This window comes from Pseudomyrmex gracilis, unplaced genomic scaffold (genome assembly GCF_002006095.1).
Source record: "Pseudomyrmex gracilis isolate BER0280 unplaced genomic scaffold, ASM200609v1 scaffold_18, whole genome shotgun sequence".
Lineage (NCBI taxonomy): Eukaryota > Metazoa > Arthropoda > Insecta > Hymenoptera > Formicidae > Pseudomyrmex > Pseudomyrmex gracilis.
The window spans coordinates 156,370-172,299 of record NW_018020602.1 but is presented as its reverse complement, the minus strand read 5'-3'; the positions used below and the strand labels follow the sequence as shown (position 1 = coordinate 172,299).

At 48.3% G+C, this 15,930-nt stretch overlaps 1 protein-coding gene across 8 annotated transcripts in view; it reads right to left on the bottom strand.

Annotated features, from left to right (window-relative positions):
• LOC109864260 (AT-rich interactive domain-containing protein 2) overlaps positions 1-15,930 on the bottom strand; it is a 44,186-nt gene that overhangs the window by 23,257 nt on the left and 4,999 nt on the right. Inside the window, exon 1 of one of the 8 annotated variants that reach the window (XM_020445306.1) lies at positions 11,140-11,221. The exons of the other annotated variants lie outside the window; for them this stretch is intronic. Within the exon in view, the coding sequence (XP_020300895.1) occupies positions 11,140-11,142 (3 nt within the window). The 5' untranslated portion in view covers positions 11,143-11,221. Of the gene's footprint in view, positions 1-11,139; positions 11,222-15,930 lie in introns of those variants that run through there. 8 annotated transcript variants of the gene reach the window in all.

Sequence of the window (15,930 nt, the reverse complement as noted above, 5' to 3'; positions counted from 1 at the left end):
AAAAAAAAAAAAAAACGAAAAGTGTTGATGAACCGATTGTTATATCTAGCAATTTGATATGATACGTCATCAATGTTTCCTACAGTACATGTTCTTCTCTTCCGAATGCTGAAGAAATCAAGTTCCCATCCAGTGTATCGACTCATTCTTCAGGACACTCGTTCTTACCGAACTGATACGGCCTGATCTGCGGAAAGCAGATCGGAATCTCGATATTCCGCGCGACGTTCGAGAAAAATTTTCGGATCGGGCAATTAGCGTGTTCTCCCGCTCAAGTTCGATCTATCTGAATTAGCGGCTCTCGACCAGGTCAGTAACATTGTCGTCGTCACCACGAGGTCGCGATCGCGCGACTTTGCTTGACCTTGATGGTTGTAGGCGGTTGCGAACGCGACGCGGCAAAACGCGGCGCATGCGCTTAGGTGGGCCTGTTCCTCCGGAGCGTCGAACGACGGTAAACCAACCACGTGGTTGTTCGGCGCGGGGGTTCCGAGCCACACTGGTGTGCATGATGAAAGTGTCTTCGGCGCCACGTGGTTGTTGGGATAGGACATGGTCCCTCTCCCTCCCTCTCTCTCCTTCTCTCTCTCTCTTCTCTCTTTCCTTCGATCTCTCCCACCCCTCCTCTCTCGCGACTCGCTCTCTCTCTCCCCCCACTCTTTCTCGCCGAACACACGCCGTGCCGCAAAGCGCGCGTTGCGCCTATGACTCTCTCTCCCGCATCTTCCGCTTCTTCTTCTAGCGCGCATCTACAGTGCGCTTCGGAGCCGCACCGGACATAGCCGGGTGTCACACCTCGGTGTGACTTCAATTCCTTCAGATGCCCGCGTACGCGCCGGAACTGAAGAAGATCCGTCGGAACAAATGCGCGTCCACGTCGTCAAAATACGTTGTTCGTTTGCTCAACTCAAATGCCGCGTACCTACTGATTTCATTCCCGATTCCCACTTCCATCTCTCGAGCACTTTCTCATTTTCTCGGTGAGATGGCGATCTCACGGGGGAAATTAATCCTCGGGATTGACGATGTGTCAGGGGCGAGATTAAGATCGAGGGGGTTTGGGTTTGAGCCATTCCCGGTGGAAGTACGTAGTCGGTGTCTCTCTCTCTCTCTCTCTCTCTCTTCTTGACTCTCATTCGAACAATTCATCATCGTGCCGGTAATGCCAACGAGGTCGGAATTAACCCCCCGGTAGCCTTTCCGCGTTACGTAAGGATCCTCGCGAAATTCACGTCGCTCGTCTTCTCTACATTCTTGTCGCGAAACGGTGCTCGTTTAGAGAGGAAGACAGAGATCGCTTCTGTGTATATAAGGAGCGATACACACACGCACACACACAACACACACACACGCACACACACACAACACACACACAAGCGCGCACACACAAGCGAGTGTGTCGGAATTTCGTACGACTGCGGCATTTCCCTCGAGCAACGACGATACCGATCGCGCGATACCCATCGCCGCGGGAGCACCACGTCGCCGACGATCGATTATTATTATGCATGTGTTCTTTGTTGAAACGCACACGTTCGCTCGGATTGTAAACGAGAATCGGAACGATATGAACGTTGCACAACGTTCCCCGATGGGAACCGAGAAACAATGGGCCGAGATGTGATTATCGCCGCTCGATGCGCGAGAATTTTAATCGTTCGTATAAAATCTCTCGATTTTGTGATAAAATTTAACGTCGACTAATTAATTTATTATCAATTTAATTTGTAAAGTAAAAACTAAATTATTTTTATAAAAATAATTTTTTTTATACATCCTTTTATACAATATAATTTTTATTTTTATAAGATAATTTTTTTTACGTTGTTACGTGTGTTGTGCAAATAAATGTGCTTGTTTTTTTTTTATCAACTTAAAATCGCGAACAGGACACGCTAGTCTCGCCGAAGAAACTCGCGCCTGACAACAGTAATCGCTCCGTCTTCGCCTTCTTCCCTTCTGTCGCGCAGGAACAATGCGAAGAAATCGAATCGAATGCCATCGAACGGGAGATATCGCAGTTTAGAAACACTACACCTGTGTGTCGGTTCAGAAAACACCGGCCCGGAGAAGAGCTCCGTAACTTGAGAATTTGTCTTTTTTTTTTTTTTTCAATAGGACGAGTGTTTCATTACACGAAATCAGATTACGACCGACCGTGTAAACGGATCCCTCCTTTAATCAGAGAGTCGCGATCATTAATTACATCTCGCCGGGGATGCGGGAGCTTTACGGGAACGCCACATATATAAGTTATCTCTCCCCCTCCCTCCCTTGCCCGTATTAAAGAAACGTGCGTGAATTAACGCGCGTCGCAAATTTTAATTGATTTTGCTAAAAGGTGAAATTTACACAAAAGTGTCATGCAAATAATACTCGAGACCGTTTCCGTCGCACGATCGAAGACCGCGAAACGAGCGTTACCCTCGAATGTGAAAATCGCTTGAAATAACCGCGCGGATCCCGAGACGACCGTGATCGACGTGTCACCCCACGAATGAAACACATACGCTCCCGTGTCGCCTCCGGTGCTGCGATTTGGTTGTGAAGCGGAGAGAGCGAGCAGCTCGCTCGCGGCGAAAGAGTCGCGCGGAGCGGTTGTCACGTGGACTCGCAGAGGCCCACGGCGGCGACTGACAGTTCGCAGTCAGCTGATCGTCCACACTTACACACAAAGGGGCAGGGAGGGGGTTCGAGGGAACAAAGCAGCGTAGTAAGAGCAGTAGTAGTAGCAGCAGTAGCAACAGCAGCAGCAGCAGTAGTAGCAGTAGCAGTAGCGGCAGGAGGAGGAGGAGGAGGAGGAGGAAGTAGTGTGGATGAAGGGTAGGGTAGGAGGAGGGGGACGCGAAGTCTAGAAGGGAAGGAGGACGGAGGGGTTGGCGACGCGCAGTCTGCCGTCGCTACCGACGACGTCGTCGTCAGCGGCGGCGGCGGCGGCGGCGGCGGTGGCGGTGGCGGGATCAGCTGATCGGCGGAGGTGTGCTGGTGACTGACTGACTGTGAACTGTGAATGAACGCGCGGGGAACGGATGAAGAAGTCTTCGCGTGCGTACTCACGTGCGGCGTGAGCGCACGACGGACGGACGAACGAACGGACGGGACGGCGCGAGGGGGGAAGATCCGGGGGAGAGTACGGCAGGCGGGCGGACGGGGAAAGAAAGAGAGAGAGAGAGAGAGAGAGAGAGAGAGAGAGAGACCAGCGATGTGTGTGCGCGGGCGGAAGGAGGAGAGAGAGCGCGTGTCCGTCTGGCCGCGCGCCCGAGCACTCGCGAGGAAGCACGAGAGCGGTTGGTTCTCCGCGTGTGCGGAAGCTCGCGTTCCAGAGAAGTTCTTCCGGCGAGAAGGTCTCGTCCTCCTGAAGCGGCCGGCGAGGATTCTCCCGCGAGTCGCGTCAACTCGCACGGGAGAAACTCCGCCGCGGAATTTCCTCCCGTTCTTCGCGCGAACTTGGCGACGTAAAAGAGAATTCGTTACTCAATACGCGACTTGGAAACTTGCGCGACCGGTTAAATTGAATTTCTCAACGCGAGACGACTCGTAAACTCCTCGACTCACCCCCACCGGGATAAATGTCGCGTAATTAGTTTTAGTAATTCGAGAGCATTGTCACGAGGGGTTCTCTCTCGCACTCCCCTCGCGCGCTTGTCTCTCCGTTTTCAAAGACGGCGCTACGCGTATTTCCCCCTTCTTCCCCTCGTTGGGGGTCATTTATCTCCCGTCAAGGAGTATTAGGCTCGCGGAGAAGACGTGATCGCGAAAACGGGAATATCTCGGTTTAGCTTTCACGGGAAGAACGACGGATTCTCGCGCCGACAAAGGAACTTCTCTCTCTCTCTCTCTCTCTTTCTCATTGTGCCGGCGGGTTGTTCGCCGGATGGTTTATACTTGAAATGCGTCTTACAGCGCATCCTTCAGAGATGCGGATGATGAACGACGTATCGCGCATTCTCTCGCTCCGAGAGTCGGGGCTGAGAGTCCGCCCGGCTGTGTGTTTCGCGCGCGACGCGGCCAAACCTTCATATTTTTAACTCCACTAAAATTGCGCTCGGATACATCTTCGTTCCATATTTCATACAAACGCGGTTTGGACATGTATAAATAACCGTTTTTTTTTTTCTAAATATCTGTCGATCTTTTTTGCAGTCGTTATACCGTCGGCTGGAATACACGCGAAAGCTTTTTGCCCATCGCGGGGGTTTTTGCTGCGCGAAAACGCCTTGCATCAGAGGCGGCGATAAAACTCGTCGTCTCGTCGTTAATATCGCGCGCGATATACAATCGCGGACGTAAATGCGCATGGGGTTGCCGCGCCAAATAATGTCTTTCGTTGTTCGAGAGGTATTATCGGTGCACAACTTCACGTGAAGAGGAAGCTTTATGTTCTCTCGACTGTATGACGAATCGGCGCGCAGAATGGCGCGTATCGATCTGCTCATAAAACGGGCAATCTTTTATCGCCGCGCGTTGATACATATCGCGCAATATCGCGCGTATTCTCTGTGTAAATTTAAACAGCGTTGCACATGCGTGTGTGCAATTGCGCGCAGCTTTGAAAAAAATATTCCATCGACGCGCTCAAATTAAACAATTAATCACTAATGTTGACTCGGGTCTCTTCTCTGACGGAATCTCTGCTCCTTCATCGACGAGAGTCGCGATATTGCGGCGCAATCTCGTTTCGCGATGACGATGCGAGAAAGAAAGAGGGAGAATTACGTAAACGCGAAACATCCGTTAAAACTCAGACCGCGGTTGGGGAATCCGCCGTCGTATCTTTCACGACGCGATTAGAAACTCGGCCTTTGAGCAAACCGACTCGTACTTGAATTTGCTTTGAGTCATCCGACGGCCTCGGGCAAAAATACACCCAGTATCGTCCAGTTGGATTTTTTTCACGCGCGCGATACAACACTGGTTTCAAGGCGGAGAAGAGAAAGAGAGAGAGAGAGAGAGAGATTTTATTACTGTGCTTTAAAAAAAAAAAAAAAATATATTAATTTCCACTACACACAATTAAAAAATAATTTTTGAACGTCTTCTCTCACAAGCAAAGAAAAATGTACACGTTTGTTCGATTTGCTCGGCTTACGAATTCTTCGAGCTAACCAATTCGCGAAAAACATTTCGCCACGCGCGATACACGCCGGTACACGTTCTTGCATATTTATCAGCGGTTTCGTCGTTCTCCGCCACACATCGTGGCAGCGTATACATTACGTGGCCAACACCCACATCGTAAAAAGAAACGTGTGTTCGCACGCAGCTGTTTTCCGTTCCGCTTTGACATTTTCGTCGCTTTCAAAGCGTCGCGGTCGATGCGTCATTTCTCAATTGAACTCCTCCAACACACACGGGCCGTGTGTGTGTGCGCGCGCGCGCGCGTGATAATGCGATAAAAATTACACGTGCCGCGCTCGACCGATTAAACGGAGAAAGAAACTTAATCCTTAATTAAAAAAAAAAACTCAACGACATTCGCAAGAAGTGCCGCTGAGTGAAAAAAACACTCCGTGCATTATTATTTACGCGAATGCAAATCACGTCTCTCGCGCTCGCGCAGATTCCGCCGTGATTGGCACCTGAGCGCACCTTGAAAGCATTCCGACGGTTCTTTTTTCTCTTTCTCTCTCGTTCCAAGCATGCAATATATTCGCGGAATATGTGTGTGTGCGTGCGTGTGTGTGTGCATGTGTGTGTGCGCGTTGGCGCGCACGTGCGCATCTCGCACGTATACACACGTACGTGCTACACGTTACTCTCTCGACGTCGCATTCCGCGCCACTGTGCGATTTAGTCACGTTATTATCCGCGCGAACGCATTGCCGCGATTTTCGTGAAAGCAGTCGCGCGTGCAATCTAAGTGGAAACCGAGTGTTACATCACTCTGTCTCGGCGCCCTTATAAGCGGCTTCAGAGAACCCGGAGATATACTTTTTCTGCTCCAACAATTTCTTCGTACCATTGTCCGGATATCTTGTCTTAAAAATAAATTTTACAAGTATTTAAAAAAGTATTTTCTCGCACATCCCTCTCTCGAGGGAAAGAGAGAAAGAAAAAAAAAACATTCGCGAACATTCGAATCCGAATGCTCTCGCGCGACGGATAGTCGTCTCGTTGTACGCGAGGGGGATCCGGCCGTTCTTTATTGCCTCGATTATTCGCGTTGGTTCTCCTTTGTTAATCGCAGGTTCTACGAATAAGACGCGCCGCGGGAGTCAAGTCACATCGTGAGGCGTCCGCATTATATCGCTAAGTGGTGTGAAACGGCGCGCGGCACTGACGACGTAAAACAAATCCCCGTCTCGGATGGGAAACGCGTCGTGGAGTGGAACCTAACGCGAGTATACGTTTTGAAAAATGGGCAAAAAATTTGGCAAAAGAGTCAACGCAAATCTCTGAAGAAGAATTCTGGAGTTTGTGTCTCTGGAGAAAGCCGCAAGCTTGGCGCGCCGTAAGCGAGATTCACTTTGATTGCATTGATTCAGTCCCGCAAGACCGATAAAACTGACCGCCGCGAAATTAGAAACGAGCGTGACTCGCACGCGTTGCAACGCGACATCGTGTCTCGCGTGCGCGCGAGCGGGAGGAAAATAATGATCGTTCGACCCAACTCGGTTTTTTTTTTTTTTCTGGAACGAAGAGAAGAGACCGACGCTCGAGCGGAATCGACTCGCTCGCCTCGATCGGAGCGAAGAGAGCATCCGCGCATATACACGGGACGTTTTTTTTTTTTATTTGCGTAGCGCGTAATTATCGCCGCGCCCGTCGTAAAAATGGTCTCTTTGACGACAGCTAATAAAGTCCCCGGAGTTTATGTCGCATCGCGTTCTTCTCTCTCTATCTATCTATCTATCTCTGTCTCTGTCTCTCTCATCCGCTCGTTTTTCCCTCTTTCGTTGACGACGCATAATGTAAGCGGACATTAGACTCAACACGCATTAGCGCGACTCCTAGTTGACACCGGGGGACCCCGAGGCGACTCTCCGGCAAGTCGCCGTCGGCTCAACGTGGATTTAACCATTTCACCGGCGCGAATAAAGATCCTTTCCGCGAATCGCCGCGCGAAATACCAAATTCCATCGCAGGGAAAGTGCAGCGCGATGGAAAACAGCACGGAGAAGTAAGTTGTGAAGTAACATGTCACCGATAATAACGCAAACGCGCGTTCGCACCATTTTGTTCTTCCGGAAGTCTTCCAATTGCACATTTGATGCTTCGCTGTTTTTTTCTTTTTTTTTTTTTTTAATTAAAAAAATTGAAATTTTTAAATAATCAACTCAATAAATATTGAAACAATTTAAAATATACTCGAAAATTGTGTGTGACGTCAACTAAAATCGACGTCTTTTTTGCGCGACGAATTCGGAACGCAAACGTATCGATTGTACACGAGGATACATTGTTAATCTCCGGATGTTAACAGCCGAGATTATCTCGACGGCGTCTGTAAAGTTTTATGCAGCGGTTCTCCGCAGATACGCCGCGCGCGCCACCGTTAATATTACCGTTGACGTTTACGAGCAGAATGGCCCGAAACGCTCGGCCGAGTCGCTTCTCTCTCTATCTCTCTCTGTGTGTGTGTGGACGTGTACTTGAGCAAGCGACTCGCGTCTCTTCGCTCGTGTGTGTGTGTGTGTGTCGGATTGGTACACATTTGCGGGAACATGCGGGCGCCACGTTGAGAGCAGCAGCTTGGTTGTATTCGCGACGAACAACAATGGATGCATACTCTCTTTTCCGTCCCTCTTGCGTTGCGCAAACTAATCCACAATGATCCGTAACGTGAGCAAATTATTGCCGTCGCTGAATTTACGTTTTCTCTCGTCACGAAGCACGTTACATAAAATCATCCTCGAAAAGAACGTCGATTCTAAAAGATTCCACACAACGGATGTAATTTTACAGTAAAACACCTACTCGTGAATATATATCAATTTTTCAAAAAATTTTATCTCTTTTTTTTAGATTCTTTTTTGCATATAATTAAAACTACTTGGAGTCAGAAGAGTAAAACGAAAACAAAAATTGCGCAGTCGAGGGACTGCGATCGTATAATCGATTTGTGGAAATTATTCAATCGCGTCTGAAGGCGATCGCGCGACCAGTTTCGAAAGTGCGAGAGAAAGGATTCGGCGAAATGTGTGTGCGCGCGCGCGCGCGCGCGTGCACGTAAACGGTCGGGAGAGATGGCCCGGAGAGCAAAGAGGAAAGGTGCAGTGACCTCCAAGTGCTGCTGCGGCGGCTCGTGCTCGAGTGATGGCTTACCAACTGGTAACGTCGGCCAAGGCCATTAATACCAATGTCTTTTGCGCGAAATGAGGAGGTGGACAACGCGCGCACGAGAGAGATAGTATGAGAAGGAAGAGAATCTCGAGAGGAGGATCTCGCGCGCGAGCGGTTGTGGACCTCTTTTCGAAGTGGGGAAATGTCAGAATTTGATTACATATAGTATCGAGTCACGCGACACGAGCCGCAAAGTCCGCGGAACTTACGTCGAAAAGAAGTACGAAAAACTTTATGTAAGAAGAAGCGACGGTAATAAATGTTTTCTCAGAGAGTACAAAGACAATCTTTTGCCATTAAGATACGGAAACATACAACGCACTTTTATTCGACGATAAGGTTAATCGTAAAGTGGTTAAAGCAACGACGCGCGCTCATTAATGATAATACTGTGCCAACGACAGTACGTACAGTATTATCCAAGCGTTGTTTAAACAAAACAACAGAAGTTTTGATCTTGTATTTTTTTTTTTTTAACTAGTAATTAGTTTGTACGCAAGTTATTTATCAGAAATTGTAATTTTTCAACTCTGAAATTTACATGTTACTGCATATTTTATTTTTTACCTAGAACTAATGTCTTTGTTACAAGCTTGTTTTTATAACACAATGCAAAAGTTGCTTAAAAACGTTTTGTCTAGATTTATGATTGTTCATTTATTTCATATAAAATTGTTCGTTAGATGTTGCTTCATTCATTAATTATAAAGTAATTAAAGAGATACGTTTATTAAAATAATTGATAAGAGCAACTCCTCGTTTCTATATAGTGTCTCAAACGACTCTGAATATATTTTGAACTTTGATTTTCCAGATTTTTTTATTTTTTATTCTTTTTCGATATGTAATAATGCGCACGCGAAATATGCGATACCGTTGAAACGCCGGGTTCGCGATGTCCTCTTTTTTTTTCTTTTTTTTTGCAACGTATCGCGGAAATAAAAATCGAGCGATAATTAAAGGTAAACAAAACCGCGAGAGTAAACAGCGGCGAACCGACTCCTCGTTGTTCGAGATATTCGCGAATGAGAGACGCAGAACGATTGTGTTCGTCTCGAGATCGGGTTAAACCGAGACTACCACTGCCGACGCTTGTGTATTGGTACAACGAGGCACTTATCGAGGCGAGCGCATTAGCTCGTCGGCACAAAGCGGACCGTCGAGTTTCTTCCCTCGCGGTTTGCGAGAAGTAAAAACGCGCCAAACACGGTCATGCAGCGCGACGAGAGCAGCGCGGAGCGCGCAACGTGTGTTAAGGAGTCGGTAAAACCCATGGACGTGTGACCGTTTCTCAACGAAGGAAACTTCTACGATCCCCTCTATCCCCTCCCGTATTCGCGCACGATTAAAAAAAAAAAAAAAAACAGACGTAGTAATAGCTAGTTCGATTCGCGACGATATTAAACGGATCATTAACCCGATAGTAAGTAGTACTAGTTTTCGATGTGAAAAAAAAAAGAAAAAAAAACGTTCCATAGAAATGAAACTGCCGCGCACTCAACAGTGACTCCCAATATACTTTCTTATTCGCTTCATTTCCATACCTTGACCCAACTCTATCAGCTTCTCCCATCTCAGTTATACGTAGAGACTTTGCGATAAAATAGACAATTTTCACCAGAGATATTTTTTAAAATTGTCGCATCATCGGAGAAAAGTCGAGCGCAAGCCGTCGAACTCGATGACGCTTTGAAATACTGTGTATACCGTGGAGACTCTAACACTCTGCGATTAAAGTGAGATTTAAAACGCACCGGACACCATTTAACCGTCCCCAACATGTGTACGTTCGTTCACAAAATCCCGGTTCGCGTTCCTCTTCAGGCCTAATAAAATTTTGTTGCGGAGATACTTATGAGGCAATCCTCAATTCGCGTTTATCTCGTTTAAAAAGCGCGACACACATCGGCTCACCCGTATTATACATATATATATATATACCACATATACATATATCATAGGTGATACCACCTGTGTATCCGAGTAAAGTCGTCGGGTTTTTCGCGACGACTTATATGTTATGCAGGAGGAACAACGAGATCCGCCGCGCCGGCTTCGCTCGGAGCGGCACCGATTTCCTTGGCCACACTCTTTTGTCCGTCTCGCTTCTTCCTCGACTAACGGTGAGCGCGTGTCTTACAACCGAGGCGAGCCGAACAACCGAGTCGCAGCAGGCCATCTCTATTTATCTCGGCGGCGGGGCGAGTGAGCGACGTTGTCGGCGCCTCCCGAACGCACCGCAGCAGTCGGAAACGGCATCGAGTCGAGCCGCGTGGCAACGTCGCACGCGCACAGAACGCGCCTCTCCTTAGACTTTCCTCTCTCTCCTTCTTTCTCCTTCGTTTTCCTCGCTCTCTTTCTCTCTCTCTCTCTCTTTTCGCGACGAGAGAGCTCTCGGGTACCTCGACCGCGCGCGGCCTCACACGCGCTCGTCAAGGTGTTAGTAGGTGTCGTTACCTACGATTAACAGGCGGGCGAAAAGAAATATACGGTTGCCAGGCCGACGAATCACGCGACCCTCCGCCGCACGGGAGGCCGTGCCACGGGACGCGGTCAGAAAAGAACGAGGCTAGGCCGAAGAGAGAGAAAGAGAGAAAAAGACGGTCCTAAGAACCGGACAAAGGAGAACTGTCTCCAAGGAAACAGTCCCTCATGTCTTTATTCTTGAAATCCTCATCTCGCGCAAACCTTTCAATCCCATTTTGGATCGTCTTGGATATCAAAGCAACAAAAACGCAATATGATCAAAGGTTTTTTTTAAACTCTTTTTTTTTCTGAACTCTTTGTGTCAAAATAAAAATTCTCCAAAATAGATTCTATATATATATACGTTGCAAGGTTATAAAGCAAATATACCATTCAAGCAGCGAATCACGTCCACTTGAAGCGACGACGACGCATCGCAATGCAGACGGACGAGACTATTCCCGTTTTCCGCAGGAAAAGGATTCCCCGTCGCGTGCGAGGACAAGTGCATCGCCGATTTTCGGAGCGCGTGCGTGGGACAGACGAGCGTGGCCCCGCGGCTAACTCCCTTTTTTTTTTTTGTTCTTTCTCTCTTTCCCTTCTCTCGCTGCGTCGTGTCCCTCGGTTTCTCCTCCAGTACGTGTTCTCCCGGCCCTGTGCTGTGCGCACATGTGTGTGCGGGGCATGAGGTCGCTCTCCTCGCTCGCTCTGCGTTCGGCATGAGACTCCGATATGCGCGCGGTGTCCCCTCCCCCGCGGTCGCATCAGGGCCGCGACGTTGCCGGTGTTCGCGCTGCATGTCGGGCGGCGATGCCGGCGCCGGTATGCGCGTGTGGTGGGGCGCGACGTTGCCACATATCGACCGTGCCCTCGTCACCGGAGAACGAGCGACAAACGAACGCGAACGGGCGAAACGTTTTCCTCTTCGCTCTCTTTCTCTCTTTCTCTGCCTTTCTTCTCTTTTTCTCCTCATCAGCATATCAGTCTCTTCCGTCTTTGTGTCTTTCTTCGCGTGATCTTACATCGTTCCTCATCGCGTGTCCTCTTTTTTTTTTTTTTTTTTTTTTTTTCTATTTTCAAGTTGCACCGTTGGATAAAAAGTACATGTACCAAAAGACCGTTTCGTTTTTCATCGCAAAATGGTGCACGCGCGAGGCGCCGCGCGGTGATGCACCTGACTGATTCAGCAGCATCGACTTTGAGCAAAGACGCGACGACTACCAGACCAATGGCAGACTACAACACATAGGGGACCGCCGGCACGCCGATTTGACGCGCGCCCGGCGGCGCGGCGAGGTGCGTCGTCTCTGATCACCACCAACCCAAGTCTCGCCCTTGAGAAGGCTGGACCGCCCGAGAGAGACCAAGAGGCGAACAAGCGCGCGCGCGCGCGCTTTCTCTCGATTCTCTCCCGCGCTCTCGCTCGCGCTCACGCAATGCGCATTTCTCCCGCACCGGCGGCCTACCTGTCGGATCTCTCGAGTTCGTTGAAAACCGGTACGGCCGTAGCCGATAATCACGGTGGCAGATAACGATGACAAGGAGAGGAGCAGTAATCGCGCGAGTCCGACGCTTAATATTACATCCGACGAACCTGGGCGAAGTTGTGGGTTCCCCTCTCTGGGGTGTTTTGTAATGAGAATTGATTAGATTCTCACCTCCGTGTTGAAGTTGGTATCTCAGGTTTTGGAATCTTAACAAATCAAAGTGAATTCTACGACACTTCCTTAATCAAGAACTGTAGAGTTCTCTTGATAAATTCTATTTGTAAAGAATTCTGTGCAGATTTAATATAAAAACTTCCAGGATAATTTCTCTGATCTCAGATTTTTTTACATTGTAGAGTTTTGCGAAATAAGATTTCTCTCTCTCCTCTTTTGAATATTGTTTTTAAATTGCAAAAGGTTCTGACAATTTTTGTTTTGTTTTTAAAACTGGAGGAAATTTCGGACAATCCTATCCGGGTCTTCGTTATTATTCTTCAAAACAAATCCTCTTGTAAAAGTTTATAAAATAACAAAAAAATGGTCATATCACTTCAAACGTTCTTCGTTTCTGCCAATAAAGTTCGTTACGTGCGGCGACGACACGACAACTCGTCTCTCTCTCTCTCCTTCGGCGTTCGCGCCGAATTCCTAGAGAATGTAATTATGACGAAGCAGACTAACCGGGCTTTTAAAGCGCCCGACGCATCGCGGTCGACACATCGGTTCGAGGCTCTCCGAATTAGAATGCATCCGTTTCGTTAGGCGCGGAAAGAGCCGGCCGCTGGCTTTTACAATCTGAGGGACGAGTTTTATATGAGGGAGCGGCGCCCGTAAGCGCCCGCTGGGGAGCTTTTAACGCCTCGCTTTTCCTCGTGAGAGGATGGATGGTTGTATTTTTAGATATTTTGGACATTTCATCATCGTAGAAATTTCAGATCGCGCGCGCGCGCGCTCGTGTGCAAAGCGGCGGCTTTTATATTCGCGCGCAACAACGGCAAAGTGCACTAAGAATAGCAAAGATATTTGAAAGCTCCTCCTCGTAATTTATGCAAATCACTTCCACTAACTCCGCGCTCATTGCGCGGGTGCCACGCGCGTTGAGCAATCGCGCGTTCGCCCGCTCGGATATAATAGTCGCGGAGATGAGAGGAACAAACTTCAAAGCGCGCGTTTCTCCGCGAGAAAATTCCTCCCACGGTGTGTGTCATGCCGCGCATCGATTCGCGCGTATTAAACGCGGCGTTAATATTTCGCACGCGCCGCGTTTTCGTCAAAAGATTAGAGAGAAAAAGAGAGAGAGAGAGAGAGAGACGAGATTTTTTATTTCGACGAGAGACGATCTCGCGCGTTGATTGTAACCTGCGTTCGATTATCGACACAACGCAATTCGCCGCGTGCACAACGTTTCGAAAATCTTACATAACGCGACGAAGGAGTGAATAATTCATAACAATGGCCGTGTTGCTCCGGGAAACGGACGGAGGATGGTAATGCGATTACGTAGACTCGCTTCCGCGCCGACTAAGCGCGTATGTACGTCGTGGTGTAACTAGGAATGGAGATAAAGGCGCTTAACATCGATAGCGGATAATGACCAACTGCTGTAACACTCCCCTCGCCACGGTGACGATTTTTTTTTTTTTCGCGATTGTCGCTCTCGAAAATTTACAACGCGCGTGACGACGCGCGTATAATTCGGAGCGCGCGAATCGACGGTGGAATTAAGTCGGCATCGTATTTGAACGTGCTTACTGTGCGCGAAGCTGCGAAGAAACGCGTCGAGAGGGAAGATAACACCAGGGCGGATAAGATCTCTTCTTTTTCTTCCACTCAAATTGCCGTTTACGTACGTGTGTTTGTGTGTGTGTGTGTGTATGTCTGGTTCAACGCAGCGGCTTCCTCGCCGCAGAGTTTCTAATAACGCCGAGGCTCTCCTCCGTCTGTCGAGCGCGAAGAAAGGAGCGACTTTATACACGCGAGAGAGAGAGAGAGAGAAGCTTTTTCAAACTTTGCATGTACAACGCGAAGATATTGTTCTCGAGCGACGTCCGTCTCGCGTAAACGCGTGCACATATACACGTTGATTAGCTGCCGCTTTTTCTCATCGTCCCTCGTAAATTAGTTCGCGTGGCGAAATTTTCAAAGTTAACAAATTTCCGGAAAATTTTAAAAGTTTTATTATCGCTCATTTATAAAATGCAATATTTGTATAATGTAATATAAATGTTTTGTCATTAAAATTCGATTTTTCCGAAAAACGCGATACTTAGTAAATCGTCGCGCACACGAAGAGGATGATTTTCATGTCTCGGAAACTTCGGTTAATTAAATCGGTCACGAGAGAGGCCGCCGTCGGGTGCAGCTGTCTCTAAGAGATTTTCCAACACGAAAATCATCCCGGCCATTTTTATATACTGCATAATCCTCGCCGCCCCCCTCGTCTCGCGTAGCCGCCCTCGTCGTCGTCGTCGTCGTCTGTAAGAGTAAAACACTAATTACAGCCCGACGCGGTCGCTTCCGTCGGCAGCGTAGACAAAAGCAGCTTTAGAGAGCCCGCAAAGCTCTCCGTTCTCTCGATCTCTTTCTTTCTCTTTCTCTCTCGCTTTCTCTCTCCTCCGCCGAGCTTACTCAACTTTCCGCAAAGTGCGGTGCCTCTGCGGAAGACGGCCGACGGAATCGGCAGAGATTTTGTCGCGCGTGCCGCAGTCGTTGTCGGGCCGCACAACGGACAATAATTTCGCGGGTAATGCAACCCGCCGCACCCGGATGAACTCTCGATGTTCCCAGAGCGCGCAAAAGGAACAACTTTCGCGTTGCTGACGAGTTTCCGTGTCTCGGCAACAGTCCGCGAACACACAGCCCAAGATCTCTCTCGCCGGAGGAAAGCCAACTCCTCTTTTTTTTTTTTTTTTTTTGCAAAAAAATCCAATTATCATACAAATCCGTAATAATCCGTCTCCGATTACAGAAAAGATGACGATAAATTGCATTCCGACGGAGACGACTATTGTTCAATGCGAGAGCGAGGCGCTCACATTGCGCTTTCACAGACATTTCTCGAATCACACGCTCGCGACACTGTCAACATCTATTGTATCAAAAAAAAAAAAAAAAAAAAAAAAAAAAACAATACAAAAAAAAAAAAAAAACAAAAAAAAACGATCGTCACTCCATTCAAGATTTTTCTCTCTAAAATATTGTCGTTTTTTGTCCAATTGAGCCGAAAGATTTTTGTTCCCAAATACAGAGAAGAAGACACACAGCTTAGAGCAGATATTGCCAAACGATATTTTCATCCAGTTTTTTTTCTTCCTCGATATTTCACGTGAAGAAGAATTACGCCGAGAACGATGAGCGCGCTGCGCAAAAGCGAGACCCGACGTTTCGACTCACGAGATGCGACGGACGAAGACCGGGCCGGCTCGCACAGATTTGTCTAGAGTTTAGCGGCGAGCTTCGGGCTCGATCACACTTGTTGAGGGGAAAGCCTTCGCGCCACCTTCATCACCCTCCTCCTCGTGCTTGTCCTCCACCTCTCTCACGGGTATTCTCTTTCCCCTTCGTTCTCTTTCTCTGTCTTGTCTGGTCCTTCTCCCCTTCTCTTCCTATCCTTCGGCTTTTCCTCTCTGTACGCTTCCTCCCTTCTCTTTCTCGCCACTTTTGCCTCATGATCTATCTCTCCCACCTCTGTGCG